We start from the raw sequence: 19,571 nt of genomic DNA, 5'->3' as shown, positions 1-19,571 counted from the left end.
CTTTACACATGTCTGTGTTCTGGTTAACTCCCACAGTTCAAAAACATGCAGACACCCCTAAAGTGTGATTTTTGTCCTGTGATGGACTCCTGAAACTTTGACCCTGTACCAGATAAGGCATGAACAATTATTGGATGAAAATAATACCAAAGAATTACCACTTGGAAAATCAAAGAAAAATACATTTGGTAATAAAGATATAATAGAAATTGCAAAAATGTTAATTAATCATTATGTTTCATGCAAAGATGAGAGCGACACCTGACAAAAATTGGTCTAAAATATCTTTGGGGAAAATGCAAGTTTTGTTTCCACTATAAATTAAAATTTATTTATTTTTTAAAAAAAAAAAAGGTATTGTTACCTTACCTTCATATGTTCCACTCTCTAACAAAGCTCCACTACTCTCCAATTCCATAAACCGATCAACAGTTACAAAGTTGTAGTCTACCCCTGGAACCTCCCCTTCCTTGGGCTGTCTCGTGGTGCCTGGGGGGGAGAAGAATTATCACTTAACCATCTGCAGGTTTACAGGTCAGAGGACAGGTTAGAACAGGTCACCAAGTTAACAATCCCTAAACAGATCATGAATGTAGATGAAAGCAGAATACATTCCTATACATGCTGATTTATTTCTGCTATTCTACACAGTAGCTATAAAAGGGATCCACCTCTTGCTGATCAACACGTGACCTTTTATATTAACATAGAATAACACAAAAACACATCAAAAGAGGCCATGGTTAGTTGTATCTCATTAAAAGAATTAAAGAAATGACAAGGCAAACGAGACACGATCACCAAAATCTGCCTGTCATAGAAAGGCTGCGAAAAGGTGTTAAGTTTCACTGACACAAGATGCCAAAAAACTGACCATCCATGCAAGCAGGACATTACTTAAGGGTGCCAAAATGCCACAACAAGTACATTTCACCACAGCTGAAGTGGGAGAACGGGCTAAGCTTCATGGGAGAGGGCTAGGACTCATATCAGATCTCGCCTGCACTTCACCAGAGGGCATTTGGAAGGTTTAGAAAGTAAGCAGATCTGTTGGCCAGGCAAGACAAAAATGGACTGTGTTTTTGCTGTCGGCAACTAAGCCTAAGTATTGCAATGGCAGCCTAGTTCAGCTGGGAGGATTCTTCAAGTCAATGCCTGGAAGAGATGGTGAGATCAATCACAATGGATGCAGAAAATTCCACATATATCCAGGAAGAGAACATACCGCAGTCTGCAAAGGACCTCAGAGTCGACTCAGCTTACAGCAGAACAGAGTCAAAAACGCACAGTGGCTTTAAAGACAGGAAAGTCAACACTCCGGAGAGGCTCAGTCAAAGGCCAAGCCACAATGAAAATCGAGAAAAACGATCGGGAGTGAAGGAATGGCTGAACAGCAGCTGTGTGCAAGCAGGAAAACAGGCCCAATGAGGGCTGCAGGGAGTTTATCCTAAACCATGTCTGTTACTCTGTCACACTCCAAGGGGGGACATACTTACATACTTACCAATTATTTTATGCTTCATGAAAGCTGATATATAATGTTGATCTTTGGTATAAAAAAAAAAATCCATATTTTACCACAAATACTAAAATAAAAGTACAAGGATTAGATGCAGGATTTTCTATACGCATGTATTAAAAACTTCATACTCGCATTTATTTTAATTTCTGATATTTGTACTACAGTTATTTTAATAATGAAGAGTGATGAAGTGATAAACAATTGTTGAATATGTGGACATTGTCCCAATTCCCAATTCTTAATGTTAATTTCTTCACTTAGCCGATTGCATTTGGCCGGTGAATATCGGCCGTGTCAATGAAATTGGGCCGTGATCTTTAACAGCAATGTCCTCAACGTTCACCTATGGGTGAGAAGTACAATTTAACTACTCTGTACACCTGAGTCACCAGCCTTCAGAAGCGACATTGTCCCACCTCAGTGTACCCCAAGGTCAATGTACTCTGCTTCAAAAACAAGCTGACTCCACACAGAGGTACTAAGGAGCTTAGTAAGACAGCGTCATACATGTCTAACACTTAGACAAAGTGCCACAAATCCGATAAAGTGGGGTGTCGGAAATGGGGGGTGGGACCCCTAATATTGGCAGACCACCCCATCTCCTTCCCAATTAATAGATAGATAGATAGATAGAAAGATAGATAGATAGATAGATAGATAGATAGATAGATAGATGCCATGTATCAGGCAAAATCATTTTATCATATGGATCAGTTGGTTTTTTGGACCTTAAACAGGGCGATGATACATGATACTGTATCCTTATGATTCAAAGATTATTTTTAGAATTAGAATTTAGTGATCAGTGTTGACACACCACAGAACACAACAACAAAATGTGTCCTCTGTATTTAACATATGTGCGTGACATAGCAGGGGGCAGCTAATTCAGCCCCTGGGGACCAGTACCTTGCTCAGAGTACCTCAGTGGTGCCTTGTTGGTCTGGGATTCGAAAGTGCGCTTCCCTAACCATTAAGCCTCCACCGCTTGCATTTTTAAATCTTTCTAACATTGCATCCTTTCATGATGTGACAACTGCATGTGTGTCCACATCCCCGCTCCCTTGCCTCCCAAATTAGCCCCCCCCCCCCCAATGTCAAACTCCTTCCAACACCAGTGGGTGTCAATGTTATGATATTCACAGTAAAATATTAAACAACTGCTACTACAAACTCTAATAAAAACATGACAGCTACGTATTCCCCAGATGGCCCTGTCACCTTCCCCCAATCTCACCCTATTCCTCCCACACCCCCAACCTCTACTATCTCTAGCCCCCCATACACTCTCCTCACCACTACAAAAATCTTTATAAAAAGCCCGACTTTGCGTGACTACTCTCAGTGTGATCAGATTAACCAAATGTGCATGTGTGACTGTCCTTTCATGTGTCACCAATAAATTATACTGCTTCAGTTTTGCTGCTATTTGTCTCAATATGGAATAGGCCCCAGATCATTAGCTATACAAAGCTCAATGAAAGTTTGAAAAAGACCCATCAAATACTTTAAGAGTGACTGTATCTACAAGATTAAGATAATGTCTTCTGCAGCTGCTCCCTCCTTCCTTTGCTGCCACCTAGAACTGCTGCATCAATTTTGGTGTGATTTGTCTCAAAATTTTATGAATTTCAGATCACCCATGTAAGGTGTCTGCAGATTTTGGAAAAGATCTGCTAAAAAGTTATCACACTAACGAGAATATTTAATTGGCTGAATTTTAAAAATGAATTTAAACTGAAAGGGGCAAAAGGACAGCAAATCGGCATAGATCCCTTCTTAGATGATGCAAAAATATGCACACCAAAAATGTTTTCTGTGATTTAAACTGAAAATGAATACACAAAATAGTGAAATATTAATTTGCTAAAGAAGATATAAAGAAAAACCATTAATTTTGTTGCCAAAAGCTTTAAAGTGGTGGTAACTTAAATGAAATTTGCATTGTGTTAGTAGCTTTCGTATCTTTCAAAAATGAGAATCTCCCAGAATGTCACACCATTTAATTCTGCTTCCAGTTATTATTAATGCTACATAATTTAATTTGGAAAGCTGAAGGTATAATTAAAATTCAAATTCAGCATGCCGGAAGGTATTTTCCACATATACATTTAGTCTCCATGTCACAAACTGATCTGAGGTCAAACCCAAAGCTTGGAGTTGTCTTCATCTTCAATCACAAACATATGCAACATCCCTCTAATATTTATAAACCTCACATGGCAGCAACTTGAAAATGTCATACTTCATCTATTACCATGACAACACCAATATGAATACATGTACAATACATCAATTACAAATCTTGTACATTATTTAATTAACATCTTTTATACAATAAAACTCCACAGATCATCTAAAAGGCATGGCATATTCACACAACCTTCATTCATGATGCCATTCACAACTTATGGTTGGTTTGCTCATCTGCTGATTCATTTCAATGGCATTTCATCATGTACGGACTCCATTCCGGTGGGGGAGGCTGTTCCATTTGGGGATTCTGTGTAGTCATTGTAGAGCTTGTGGGAAGACAGTCAGGAAACTGGCACCAAAAAGAATCTGTAATATTCTTTCCAGAATCCTCCACTTCTTTGGTCTATAAAGACATGTTCTGATAGAAAGGCATTGGTAGGTCTCTTGGTGAAATATTCCATCCGTGTAGCATTAGGACAACTCAGAGCCAAGTAAATGCCATCATCTAAATATGTGAATATGTCTTTCAGACAAAGCACAGTTTTAAACAGACATAAACTCTTTATGTTGGCAAAAGAGGGAAGAGCCCTTTATTTATAAATTGGGATTATCTACATGTATGAAAATTAGATGCAGAAAGTATGAAATTTCACTGAGATTCTTGCATATTGTGTTATTTCCATCTATCATACAGGATTTGTTTAGCAAAGTGGTATAACAAAGATTATGATTTCCCTAATAAGACACTTACTACTCTGATTCATCAACCCATTCACAAGTAGATCTTCCTAGGTCTTTTACCCCAAAGCTTAAAACTTGATAACTTTAAGCCATCCTATTATTTCGATGTATAGAAATGCATTAGACATCTGTGAGCATCATCTTTCTTGGCTTCCTTATGGAGAAAACCCTACAGGAAGATGATGAGGTTTTAGCCTGAGGACACTGCGGACGCGCCTTGGCAGCACAAGCATGCGGCTCTCGTTTTGCCAAAAAAATGTTCCCTTCTATTCCAATAAGTTTTGCCACAATGACTATGAGTGCAGCATTATCAATGTAGATAAAATATACATTTTACTGTCCATCCAGAGTAATCAGCAAACCCATGGGATGTTAAAACAGGAAGATTCATAGCCCCCGGATTGGCCATTAATCTCAACATATGTTATATCAAGACTCAACCAGTCTAGAAATCACGTCTGCCAGGTATTCTCTGAAATCACCTTTTCCTTAAAAAACATGCAATGATTTACACTGTACTACAGGTATGTCTTGGAGAGTCTCTGCAGGATTCTTTTTGGTAAATGTAATTCCATAAACAAATGTCTTATTACAGCCAATGTACGTCTCCATGCAATTTTGGAATTAAATGCTAATTAGACATATTACACTAATTTCACCTCTGCATTTCGTAGTATTAAAATGAGTTAAATTGACGTAAACATTTTAAAATATGCCACCCATGCATTTAACTAACTGCACACAGGGAATTTTCCCTGCATCCTAATACTAGGAAATTTCAGGAGTATTTAATCACAGTTAGGCTCTATGTTCCTTGGCTACAGTTCTCTGCAGATCTCATTATATGCTCCTTTCACGTAATAGACATTAACAGTAAAGTATCAAATCTATGACATTCATAACAGTGGCACAACACAGACGAATAAGATACTAGACCAGCAACTACTGCTATCATGGGTTTCTCGCAGTGCCCCTATGTTTTACCTGAAAATCACAGAATAGATAAAAAAAAATAAAACAATTTCTTTTTGCAGTGACTGCACTAGGTTGCCAACGCCATAGCAATTAACCTGCAGCCTTTCCGGAACTCTGTCGATACCGTCAGCTCCTCAGTGTTCACACATCAGCACCTATGTAGCCTCACTTGCATGAATAATTGCTGGTCTCCAGTTGCCCTCACCAGTACAAGCTATTTGTTTGACACATTTAGCTAAGTGTGGGACATATGAAATAAGGGAGCAAACAGATATAAACTTGCCATGTTCAAAAGATCAGGTAATCGATAGTAACAAAACACGCCATTGTGTATTACGGAAGTGATACTCTCTGGATTAATGACAATGTTACCAGACTACAAAAAACCAAATGTGTGATAATGCAAAGTGATGCAGACCTACCTCACGCCGGTAAGACACCACTCTCAAGATCGCTTACTCCTAATCTTGCCAGCAGTGTACAGTACTGTATATAAGTTTCATGCTGCTAAAGAAAATTATGGTTAAATGATTTTTATGTTGGTGAAAAACTATGATTTATGTATGTATATGTGTGTTAGCTTCAGTATTTCAAAACCACAGTAACCATCCAATATTCCCGTGTATTTATACCTCACAAGTTATTTAACTAATGAAGTCAATTAATTAAGAGAGCTGGTGCTGAAATTTAATTGAATGGCTGGGGGGCCCAGAGGAGAGGTTTGGGAACTGAAGCTGTGTTCTTCCTACAAGATATCAGGAACTTTTTGGAGAACAAGAATAAATCACTTTTTTATTGTTAATTAACTTTATATATATTCAAATGTTAAATTATACTGTATGTTTGCTGAGCAAATATACACTTACTATCCAGATAAATACCTTTAAACATTTTCTCTGACTGCCTAACACTTACTGCACCAGCATACACACCAAGTCATAAATTTCATCCCTGCATGAAGCATCCATGAAGCATCCATGAAGCATCGACCCGCCCCCAGCTGTGTCCCTAGGAGGACTGAAGCTCTCCTCCCTGTGTACTGTGTGCCTCTCAAATCCGAGCATTTATCTCGCTAACGGAAAATTTCCCTTAGGTTTTTCATGCAAAACTGTGGACACATGGAGATATGGCCTTATCTGCTATTCTTCAGGCTTTGTTTCAAATCTCTGTTAAAATGACCAATACTGTTTAAATTGCTGCCTTACTTCCTGATGCATCATTTTGAACCTTTTTCTGCATGTGACACACATAGTACTTCAGCTATTGTGAAACATTTGTATGTGGCTATTGCAATCAGAGCAAAGCATAATATAATAAAACTCTCAGAATCAACAAAATGCTCAATAAAAATCAGCACTAAAATTCAAAGGTTTTCGGATTAACCATGATGACTAAATCAAAGAGTCCACATGTACAATACAGGTTTGGACAAACTCAAAAATAAATATTAGAAAAAAGATGCATTTTCAGATAAGACTCCTTTTCACAGCAATTCCTTGATATATAAAAGACATGCTTGATTACACGAAGCACAGTGTATCTCCATATAGAAATGTGCTCCCTTCCAGTAAATATATTCTCTAACCAACAAATAATCTTCATGCAATCACTTTCATTGAAAAGTGAAAGCTCCGTAATCCAAAACCACTCTTTATTACAAGTATACACTCTTAAAATGCACTGTTTATATATAGCATCAGTGATTTTGGTCCTGACAAAAGATGCTGCAAAATCCTCTGCATCTTCCCTTAAAACACACACCTCCCTCATCTGATGTAAAAATTCCTAGTGACAGCTGAACCCCTTGATGGATTGAAAATGATGGAATGATTTCTGCCGTGATCGATTCTGGCACATCTGACCCTGCTTTGTAAAGTCAATCATAATAATAATATACGTACAGATTCAATTTAAGCTGACAGCAAGAGAGGTGGCAAGACTGATGCTGAAGGGTCTATTAAGCAGCTTAATGATAATAATCAATCAAAACAGTTGTTCTCTGATGCAGGAAGTCTATGAAGTAATTAAAAAAAAATATATAGCAATAATGTGCCAATAAGAAAAGAGGGCGGGCCTTACACCCCTAGTGACAAGCAATGCTCACACCGATTGGTCACCTTCCCATGTGACCATAGCTGAAGGTGTGGCCTCTGGAATCTAACAAATAGGGTAATTTAATTTTGGAGTCATACCAGATTCTCAACATGCTTTGTACACTGTGTCACTTTAATTGTGCTGTCAGGATCTGGATGTAAATATATAACATGAACCATACAGTTTCTCTCTGGCCTCCCGTATTTTCTGGAAAATCAGCTATTCAACATGCTAGGTTCTGATTTCTCGCATGAGCTCATATGACCTTCATAAATGCCCTTGTAGTATTCAAAGCAAAACATGGAGCGCGCTGGTAATGTAGGGTCCTCCTGCCATTCCGTGTCACAAGCACAATGCGCAGCAGAGATACTGATCAACTGCAGTATGGGTCCCAGCTGATAAAATGAGCGTGGAGGCTCCGTTGGGATCATCAGTAAGCAAGAGCCGTGGCAGGCTGACCCGTGTGAAGCCGAGATAATGGGGCTGCAGCCTTCATGCTGTACGACGTCAGCAGCAGCCCTCTCCCAGGCGCTGGAGATCTCCGTCACCCTGCACCATGCATAAGCGCCGCCTCACTCACTGCCGCCTGGCTGTAGGGGATTGGGATTGATGAGGCCAAAAACTGCAGGAGTCTGCACATTCCCCCTGTGCCTCTTTCACCGGGTCTCCCCCCGCAGCCCAACGACATGCAGTCAAGTGACCTGGCATCTAGAATATACCCACAGTGCTCGAGACTGTGTATGCATTCGTACCCTGTGGTGGACTGACATTCCGTCTAACGCGCACCCCCTGCCGTCAGCCTGGTTCTGCCTGCGATAGGCCCCCGCTCCCCCACCACGATCCTAGGCTGGATAAGTGGTTAAACGATGGATGGATAGATCATTTTCAGGACAGAAAAAAAACATCACGTTACATTACTGCTGAGCAACATTATACGCAGAGCAGATAACTAGAAGTAAAGCTTTTATGTATGAGCCAGCCCACTGAGCTGTAAATAAGGGACAAGTTACTGTGAAATCATATCGACCTCATCAAGATTCCCCAGGCTGGAGCCCAAGACACGAGCCTCTAATCATCAGCTAACAAGTCCTCTCCAACCTTAACCAATTCCAGAATGATCAAAGCGCTTGCTGAGAATGATGACTGGTCATGAGTAATGGGCATCATTAACAAAATAAACATGCAGCAAGCAAATTATTAACTCAGTGGATGTATTTCAGGTTCATTCCCCCCTGCAAAGCGATTTTTGCAATGAAAAAATGGGAAAAGGGAGGATAAATAATTACTTTCTGAGGGATGAATGCATGAACTGCATTCTGACTATTTATCTGACTATTACATTTGTGCAATATTTCTCCTTATCTACACGGCATTTCTAGTGCATTACTAAACATGTGTGCTATATTTAATTTAATTTTATTATATTTTACTTCTACTTATTGGTATTTTTCTTTAAATTTTTATATCTATATTTTTCCATTCTAATACTTTTTCCTATACTATTTCCTTTTTTTCCCTTTCTTCCCAGTAAATTAATCAGAGCAACTGTATAACCAAGACAAAGCAATTTCCCTTTGGGATTAATAAAGTTCTTTGAATCTTGAATCTTGAATAAAAATAACCATGAGCAGAAACACCTTCTCTGAGGCAGGTTGAAGTTATTACTTACAGCGGTAAGGCCGTCCCCTCATGTGCAAATAACTCACGCCATGCTGGTAGGTCTCTTCATATCACTTACCTCCTACAGCCCCCTGTTTGTAACACTTACTCACCTCCTACAGTCCGCTCTCTATAGTGCCAGCTTTGGTCATACAGTAGCAGGGCACCAGCTATGTTCATCTTCAATCCAAGTTCTTTCTAACTTCTGCTCGATTGAGTTGTTGAATTCATTTCTTTGCAAATGTTTAAACTGTAACAATATTTAGGTTGCATTATGTGCAATGTATTTATCTGAAAATAATTCTAAAATTGTGCTATAAATCATCGAGAAGGAATAATTATATCAATGAAAAATGACTCGCTGTTTCTCTTTAAGCTGGTTTGGTTACATTTGTATTCATTATTCAGTTTCAGTTTTTAAACTCCTTTTAACTCCTGAAGAATTATAAGAATAATTATGGAGTAATCTTGAATTTTAAAAACTGAATGTTCATATATTATCAAATGAACAGAATACATTTTATGAACATAAACACATAATATTTCTGTTGTGATTAAGATTAAAAAGCTCAAAACTATTCAAGCTGTGTACTGTGACATGATCACAACTCTACAAAACATTCAACAAATAATACAGTCAATATTAAACTGAGTAAGACTGCAGCTGAACAGCCAATTTACATGGTCTGCTACTGAAACCAGGTTTGGGAAATGCAGGTCTACCACGCACACACACACACGCACATGCACGCACGCACAAGCACACACACAGACCTGTACTCACATCTTTGTGGGGACTCTCTATTCATTTCTATGGGGACAACCCAAATGCCAACAATGACAACCGTAACCTTAACCTTAGCCACAAGTAACCAAACAAAATACAAGACTTTTGGCATTTTTAGTTTTTTGATTGCAGTCTCATATTTCTAAAAAAATTAATTTCTTCTTATGAGGACTGAAAAAATGGTCTCTGCAACGTCAAAATAACAGGTTTTTATTAAATTGGGGGGATATTTGGTCATACATAACCTCCGCCCCCCCTCCCCTCACACACAGAGCAAGAAATCTGTCTGCAGCACTTTCCTCCTACAGTTTTCTGTATGTCACTCTCCTTCTAAAGCCCTCCATTTTGAACACCACACATCACTGCTAGAATATCAATCTTTGATATCCTGTTAGTGACAAATCCTATTCTTAAACAGCTGCAATGGGTCAAACTGTTGGCACCCAGTATCGTTAAATAACTGGGTAGACATGTTAGCTGGGCTAGTTAGGAACAAAATTCTTCACAAGCTAAAACGGGGAATGTGTGAATAATGAATATGCTCTATGGGTCTGCATGTTTTACTTGGAAGATTAAACCGGCAGCCACCGTCCTTTATTTTGTGTTTATTTAAAGCACTTTGGAGAATAAATAAGCCGCATTGTGTACTTTATGCACAGTGATCTCTGTTGGCAGCTGAATCCAGCCCATCTGGTTATGCTACATCTGCTGCTAGAGCAGGTGAATACAGAGCAGGTGAGCTTTTCCAAAGCTTCTAGCTGAACCTCCTCCATTTATCTGCATGAATTTAATAAATCAAAACATTCTAGAAATACGGATGACTGCTGCATATGAGCAGTGGGTGGCCTAACAGTCGATCAGTTTGATCAGAGACTCAAACGTGCAATATTATATCCTGAACATCTGAATATAATTTTTTGTAGCCAATCTGGCCAAGGGACATCTACTGCCTTTAAAGGGAGGGCAGTGACGGGTTGGTTCAGAGTGAGAAGTGACGGGTTGGCCAGTGACGGGTTGGTTTACAGTGAGAAGTGACGGGTTGGCCAGTGACGGGTTGGTTTACAGTGAGAAGTGACGGGTTGGCCAGTGACGGGTTGGTTTACAGTGAGTAGTGACGGGTTGGCCAGTGATGGGTTGGTTTACAGTGAGTAGTGACGGGTTGGCCAGTGACGGGTTGGTTTACAGTGAGAAGTGACGGGTTGGCCAGTGACGGGTTGGTTTACAGTGAGTAGTGACGGGTTGGCCAGTGACGGGTTGGTTTACAGTGAGTAGTGACGGGTTGGCCAGTGACGGGTTGGTTTACAGTGAGTAGTGACGGATTGGCCAGTGACGGTTTTATTTACAGTGAGTAGTGACAGGTTGGCCAGTGACGGGTTGGTTTACAGTGAGAAGTGACGGGTTGGCCAGTGACAGGTTGGTTTGCAGTGAGAAGGACATCAGGGCAACGTGGTACCAAAAGCCTTGGATAGAGCCAACGCTGGGAAGCGTTCTTATGGAAGTTCTGCTATTCACCGCCTTTGGCTCCCCTTCAAGGCAGATTTGCAATCGACTGGTTTGACAGTGAGGTTATACACTATGATATTATGGACATCTTCCATTTTGCAGTTTGTGAAATATATCTACCATGTGAGTAGATTCCATGCAAGGGCTTAACTATGGGGGGGGGGGGGGGGGTGAGGTCTCTGCCCATTTAGGGGGAAACATAATTATTGGGGGGGGTAGGTGGGTTACAATCCCCCCCATAATTTACACACACGGTTTCATGTCTAACATATCATAGCTGATTCCATAACACGTAACTGGAAGTACTATACATTGGATAATAAATTCTAATAATAAAAACTAAATCATTAAACATCAATTATCCATCCATCCATCCATCCATTTTCTATACCCGCTTGTCCTATTCAGGGTATTGGAGGTCTGGGGCCTATACCAGAAAGTAGGAGTGCACAGCAGGGAATAACCCAGAAGAGGGCACCAAGCCATCGCAGGGCACACTCATGCCATTCTAAACACCAATTAATAAAACAAAAATAAAAATACTGATGAACATAGTATTTATGTAATACATTATGACTGTGTGCCATTTCCAATCATCTATTAACATTTCTGGCATCCTGAAAAAAAACAGATCCTGCAGATAGTCAGAATCCAACAGCCAATCAGATTCCACCACACATGATTAGCCTGCAGACAGCATTCTGCTGCAGAAGTATAAAAATGCTAATGTAATCCTGGTCGTCACATCTAATGGCCGGTCCTCACAGGGGAGCGGTAATGAGACCAGTATGGTGGTTTCACGTCTAAATAACAAACATACTACTCCCTGCGGTGAACGGTATCTGCGAAAACAGACCTGCTCCCATCGATTCGGGTGAAATCAAAACACATATGCAACACGCTCTAAACCGTTCGCTATCCACCCTTAGATAGTACCTCAAATAACTTTGCAGTGGCCTCTTTATGTCACTCCCTCACTGACAGTCTGCTGCTATCCCAGCATGCACTTCTCTGGTGAATGTTCTGAGTGCTGCTGGGACAGCAGCTGGATGCTGGCTACCTGAAAGAGCAGTGATGTGGATGGAACACGGGTCAAAATTGCCCGAGAACCAGACAGGCTGTAATAAATCAAGCGGCACAATGCGTTGGGAGATCAGAACTCCAAACACACGAACATCCTCATCGGTCAAAACAGCCAGCATCCAGAGCATGGGGAATGTTGGGTTTAGACACGAATGCTCTTTCAGCCCAACAGAGGTCACATGAGTTTCTGTGGCCCCCTGAAATCCTTCTTTGAATCAACTTTCCATTCTGGAATCCTCTTGCTACTAAAAAGCAGCAGATTGAGAAGAAGTCTTTAAGTGCTTCAGTAGAGCTGAAGCGAAACAGCATGAGCAGAGGGAACATCACCTACTGCCGTCACCGATTGTGGGCAGCCCCGCCCAACAATCCCTCCCATTAGAACCTCCTTAGTGAGAAGAACATTCTAGTACAACATCCGCCTTTTCTGCTTTCACGGTAACAAGAATCTTGGGAGTTATTATACCACAAGCTGATTACATAAATGCAGTATCATATTCTCCTGTAAATGAATTTCCTCCAGGAACACAATAAGAAGTTACTTTAAGCAACAATTGGCTGGTGAAATACAAAATATTTATAATTCCAGACTGGTTAGCTCAGGAAATTACAAAAAAAGTCTTTTAATTATAAAAGACCTGAACTTAGCTGAGGACGAGTTAGTGCAGTTGAAAATTCAGGGGAGAGTCCTGCGGTTTACGTAAAGCAAAGTATCGTGTTCACTGGAAATTCTGTGGTAAGGATGTGAAATGAGGTTGCATCTCTCCTCACATCAAGTTTCATGGACATGAAGGAAAGCCTTGGTTGTCTGCAACCAAAGTAGCCCTCAGAAATAACTTAAACCCAGCAGACTTCTTAGGGTGGTCTGAAGACAGCATGAAGTCTTTGTACCCGACTAGTCCAATGATATGATTTTTCAATGTTTGTTGTCTGTGAAATGATGTAATATGCAGTTTGAGCTAGATCACAAGAAACAGTGGCCTAAGTTTGGCTTGTCTTCATTGAAATATAGGTACTGAAAAATTCAGGAGATCACAGAAAGATGAGGGAGGTACAGTGGCTCATTGGATGGTGCTGGTCGCTCCCACCTGCAGGGCTGGGGATCTGAATGCCGCCTCCATTCTGTGGGCGTGGAGTTTGCACGTTCTCCCTATTTCACACAAGTTTCCTCCAGGTTCTCCTGTTTCCTCGCCTGTCTTGTAGCCTATGCGGCCTGGATTTTAGCCCCCCTTGTGACCCTCGACAGGATAAGCTGTTAGTAGATGGATGGATGGACAATGAAATGACAGCTTCATTCTTTAACTGTCAGCTATATACCTGCAAATATGACCAAGCCACAGCTACGCAGATATCAATGTCTGTCAACCCGTCAATACTCTGGGCAGGTTTGGGGCTCCATCACCGCTGCAGGAGCAGGGTGTCCACATGGCCAGTTCTCATTGAGTTCGCCCCGCTACCTATGATAGCACAGCTAATAATCTAGCTTAATGTCTCCTTGCACAATGGATTTTGAATTATGGTCATTGACAACTTGTCTTCTGGTTACTGGTGATAGAACTTTCCAGTTCATGCCGCCCCAAAAGGGCCAAAATCTCTGAGAGATCTGCGATCACAAAAAAGAGGTCTGGAGAACCATGAACCCAGGCACAGTGAACCTGTATCAAGGCCAAAAGATCTTTCTATAACTACTGCTCAATAGTCAAGTTCAAAAAGAAACACATGAGCAGAGATGGAAGCTGGCAGCAGGTGCTGGAGTCTGCCTGGTCCCAGAACAGCTGCTGACTTCCTGCCATGCTGAGCTTGTCGGGGGAGGGAGGCTCAGCTGAGGTGACATGGTTCCCGCATCACAAGAGCAGAAATACACTGAAGCTGAATGCTCCGCTACATCTGCTCAAAGACATGCTTTTCTCTGATTCCATTTGACCTGTGACTGCCCAGACAGGGGCATGCCTACGTGTGTGTGTGTGTGTGTGTGTGTGTGTGTGTGGTCCAGGTATACCTTACCTTGTGGGGACCAAATGTCCCCACAACGTGATGAATACCCGTTTTTTTTTTCCCCCTTATGTTTCCTGGTCCCCATATGGGAAAACTCTATTTTATAAAAATCCGTGACTGGAATGGAAAAACTAAAAATGCAAAAACTCTTGTATTTTGCTTGGTTACTTATGGTTATGGTTAGGGCTGGGTAGGGGTTAAGGTTGTCATAGCATATTTCGCCTAGAAATGAATAAGCGGTCCCCAAAAAGATATGATTACATGACTGTGTGTGTGTGTGTGTGTGTGTGCGTGACTCAGCGTGCCCGAGCTTTAAGCTGCATGGTAAGGCACTGTGTCCCCCTGATTGTGACAGTCTGTGTATGTGTGTGACAGTATGTGTGTGTGTGTGTGTGTGTGGATTATGTTTATATTACATTGTTGGCATCAACTGTCCCCCACAATGTAATAAAAACATGTTATTTTGATGTTGTGGGGACCATTTTTCAGGTCCCCACAAAGACCTGTGAATGCCATCAAAAAACTAAAAATGCCTTAACCTTTTGGTTAAGGTTAAGCCTGGGTAAGGTCGTCATGTTGGGATTAGAGTTTTCCCCAAAGAAGTGAATGGAGAGTCCCCACAAAGAAAAAATTACAAATCTGTGTGTGTGTCTATGTGTGTGTGTGTGTTTGCATGTATGATGTGTCAGCAAAAGGGAAAACTGAGTCATGTGGAACGCCAAAGTACAGCTTTAAACGGATACAAATCACATAAGGCACGATTTCTAAAAACATATCTGGCTAACGCGACTACAGTTGTTCCGGTTCTGTTTCGGTTTATGTTCTCACACTGTGATTTTAGCTGTTGCTAGGTAACACATCACCATTCAGCTGAGAACAGACCAACTGCATGTGTTTCAGAGATCAGCATTTTGGCTTTATAAGGCACATCAGGTAGAAATACTGGCCAATCGAGGAGTATAAAAACTAGGTGCAGCTAGTTTGGTTTGCTGGAGAACGAAAGAGCATGTGGATTTAGCTTCCAATGTCTAAAGCAAATCTCTCCTTAAAGGTGCGCCTTAAAAGTGTTGCAGCTGATTGTCCACTATAAGTTCTTGCTGATTCGACAGGAACATATACAGGTGCACAAAAATTGCCTCTGAACATTTCTTATTTCTGTTCAAAGCTGTTGCTTGAGTTCCTCTGACAACATTGAATGGAGCATCTGAAACATACGATTAAGCAAAGCTATACACAGATCTGGAGGGAGGGGGGTCATACGCTGCCTCCTGTCAGAGGTCCATACTGTGCTGTCTGAGGATTTATCCATCTGAATTTGTCATAGGGATAGAGGGGGGTGGGGACAGGGGAGAGAGGGAGGGTACAGTGGGAAAAAAAGTGAGAGAAAGAGGAATGAAAAAGATGGGGGGAGGAAGGGAATGTAGCAAGAGGGAGAAAGAGAGAGACAGAGAGAGGGGGGAGAGGAAGGGCACAGGGGAAAAGTGAGAGAGGAATGAAAAGGGTGGAGGGAGGAAGAGAATATAGCAAGACAGAAAGAGAGAGAGATTGACTTTAATTTGTTTGTGTGTCTGTGTGTGTTTGGAAAGGTGAGGATAATTCTGTTTTGTTTGTGTAGGCAAAATATGAAGGTCAAGCAGGTCTGCTGCATCTGATGGTGCGTGAGCTCCTTGAGCTTCGGCTGTGCCTGTAATCTTCATGCAAGTCAGACAGCGCGTAATGGGTGCCCATCACTAAACTGCTACGTGTGGCGCAGAGAGGGAAAGCTGTGCTTGAGCTCCGGCCGACAGTGAGGCACTGGATGCGGTCACTGCAGCATCCCAGTCAAGAGCAGCAGTGATTCGGAAGAAGCCAAGCTGACAATTGACACAGTTTGAAAAAATGAGTGATTAATCTGTTCGCCGTGTGAGGAGAACAATCACGCTGAGAGGTCAGTCTCTTCCAGTTTCCGGCCGAGAGTGCTGAAGGTACAGTATTAAGTCTGAAAGTGGGACTAAGTCTGAAAGTCGGAAGCTAAGCTAAAATCGAGGAGAGGCCAAACTGTGGACTAGACAGCTCAGGGCATCTGTATGAGTCACTCTAACAAAAATGAAGAGTCGTGTCAGGCTCTCCTAAGGAATGCAGTCCGTCCTAATTACAGGAGGCCTGTCAGGGGAGGCCTGCTAGCAGGGAGCCCAGCAGTGTCACACTCTGGCCAGCAGGGGTCCCTCGACAGGCCACTTTAATTGGGAGCGTCTGTGTTTTTTCCCCCCAAATCTCACAGTACCTCCATACCTCCGGTGAACACATCCTGATGTCCATGGATAGGGCTAAAATTTCCCCGGAGAAGCAGTAAGGACATACAGCGAGCCGGCCCCGGAAGAGTCACAGATATCACAGGACGCAGGGATGACCCATCCGGGTACAGCAGCGCTGACCGTTTACCTCTAGCACTGTTCAGCACACGCGCATCGTGACAGTACATGGGCACGTCCAGCAGGAGTCTCTCTCCTGAGTCTGCTGTTCACAGTTCTCCCCCAGAGTGGGTGTGTGTCAGAATGGATGCTCCTCTGCCATCCAGAGTCATCTTCACTCTGCTCCCTTTCTAATCAGAGAACAGGGGCCTGGCAGTAAACAGGAATAGACCTCCCCTTGCAACGCTCCAGAAATGTACACATGTCAGGGGGGAGAAGCCATAAAAAATAGATTTACTGCACAGAAAATAGAACATTCTACCATCTCTAAAAATGACATCAACAAGCTCCTCCCACACGGTAGCACATGAACAAATAAATCGAAAGGTAAGGCTCACATGATCATCTTCAAGGGGGAGAAAACAACCTATGGTGAATTTGTGGGCTATTACCCAGCCTGTTTCCTGGCAGGGAAATGTAGGGCTTGCTCTTAGACACAGATTTGTATACATATGGGACACCCAACAGAAGCTACGCATCTCCGAAAATATATTCTACAAAATAAAATGGCTGAAATTAAATTCAGGGCAGGATAAAGCTTTCATTGCGATCCAAAAATGTACAACATAATTCTAAATTAAGTTAAAAACTAGACATCCCTCCCCCAGTATCATCTTAAATCTATACAAAGCTTGATGTATATGTCCACGACTAACTCCAACCCCCCTCCCCCACACACACCAAACTGACATGGACCGAGAAGTAGACTGAGAATCCAGAACTCACCCTTAACCGCACTGTAACCACTCAGAAACAATTACATAACTCACAAGGGAACACAAACAATAGGACGGAAATGTGATTCCGACCTCTACAAAGAAATTACTTCACGGCAAACACGCTTTTGTTCTGCTGAATTGCTATACAAATGTAGCATCATCGACGGGACACAGTACACCACCTTCTTCAAGCTGTTGTCAGAAAAGACTCTAGCATATATCTCTCCTGTTTAAAAGAAATGTCCAGGTTGGGAACATCCAACAATGGCTTATAGGGAGTTTAATAGAGTTTGTGGATCTACCCAATCAAGACAATCCAAGCATTGAGACCCTCACTGTGAAGGCCTAGAGGCTGATTAAACACAGCACATATTTATGTTACAATCGCCTTTGGCCTTGTTGGATGATATCACAACTGGAGTCTCTGCCTTACTGGGACTGCCCTAGATAGCTTCAGGTTATACCCTGCTGACAGCAGCCATGTAATATCTACAGACAGCCTCTGTCCCAAAACCACAAGAAGTCCTGCAGGGTTCTTCACTGTTCATTTGCTGCTCTACAGTGGAATCATCTCATCTGCCTGCAGTTTGCAAGGCACACCCTTGGATTTGTTTAGATTGTTTGCAGCTACATCCATTCAAAGAATCTCTGTTTTCAGTTAAACACTTTAGCCATGAATACAGCTGCTTATTGTTTAGGGACAGAAAAGCAGGACATTTCAATCACAAGTTCAAGAATCTGTGTTTTTTTTTGCTTGTCTTCACTGAACACATCAGACATAAAAATATATATCTGCTTCACTATTGTTACTAGGATACCACTGAAGAGACTAAAAATCTTAACAGAACTAATCATAGTGTATTTTACAATGCTGCTGAACAAATATCACAATCAAAACATGATAAACAGTTATTCGTAGACAAATCTGAGTTTGTACTCAAAAATCACATCTGTAACTGGTTAAACTGTGTTTTTTTCACACACTTGACCAATTTACTGCTGCTCTTATGAAACAGCTCTACAGGTACAAGTGTGAGGTGACAGCTTCTATGATTTATCTTCTACATGCCAATGCACTTCAGGTGAACAGAAGTCCGGCTCACACAAAGGTCACCAATTTGCACAAATGCGTGTGGTTCTTCATCATAATACAGCAAATGTTGTTACAGGACAACACCGATTCACCAATTCAGCCCACTTTCCACAGAAAACGCTAGAACTGCTTTCTCTGGCTAGAGGATCACAAGGTTCCAAAACATGCATGTGTCTTCAGCTTTGGTTACCTTAAGAGCTCCCTAATGCACCATGCCCGCTAGGACACCCTGTCCTTCATACACATTGAGGACAGATTCACAGTCTGCTTGGGAAAGTCCGTCTCACATCCAGACTCAACGTCGCATCCTGCTGGCTGCTAGGAAGGGATCACATCATCTTTGCTATCCCTCTTCTCAGCCTCCAGCCATTGATTATCATATAGGCACACAAACCACCGTAAATTTCATTCTTTTCCTCCACTGGCCTCATACAAAGTGAAAACCATATCTGAACTGTGTGTTCCCACCCTCAGATTACATGGAACGATTTTCCATGCTGCCAAGAAGTTACAAATTCAAGATCTATCCTGTCACGGATTAAACATGTACTCTTTATGAATTCCAGGAGTATGTCTCAAAATTCCTATCCTTATCCCGTTAACCATGGCTGTGTCTCGGGTTAACCATGTACCCGATACACAATGAGCTCTTATCAAACGTGAATAGAAAGCCAAGATGCTCCTAGAGTAGCTGAGAACTGCCGATACCCCCATTGGGTCCGTAGGGTGAAGGTTTCGATCAAGTTGGCAGGTCGTC

At 41.7% G+C, this 19,571-nt stretch overlaps 1 protein-coding gene across 9 annotated transcripts in view; it reads right to left on the bottom strand.

Moving 5' to 3' along the window:
• Window positions 1–19,571, bottom strand: part of LOC111847004 (membrane-associated guanylate kinase, WW and PDZ domain-containing protein 2-like) — a 93,054-nt gene that overhangs the window by 43,844 nt on the left and 29,639 nt on the right. For all 9 annotated transcript variants that reach the window (XR_002838990.2, XM_023817808.2, XM_023817810.2 and 6 more), the window contains exon 3: window positions 370–489. Coding sequence is in view for 8 of the 9 variants with exons in the window: in XM_023817808.2 (XP_023673576.2) it covers window positions 370–489 (120 nt within the window). In the remaining variant the exon portion in view is untranslated. The remainder of the gene's footprint in view (window positions 1–369; window positions 490–19,571) is intronic.

Source organism: Paramormyrops kingsleyae, chromosome 1 (assembly GCF_048594095.1).
Source record: "Paramormyrops kingsleyae isolate MSU_618 chromosome 1, PKINGS_0.4, whole genome shotgun sequence".
NCBI lineage: Eukaryota > Metazoa > Chordata > Actinopteri > Osteoglossiformes > Mormyridae > Paramormyrops > Paramormyrops kingsleyae.
The sequence above is the reverse complement of the archived record's forward strand: the minus strand, read 5'-3'. Positions and strand labels throughout refer to the sequence as shown.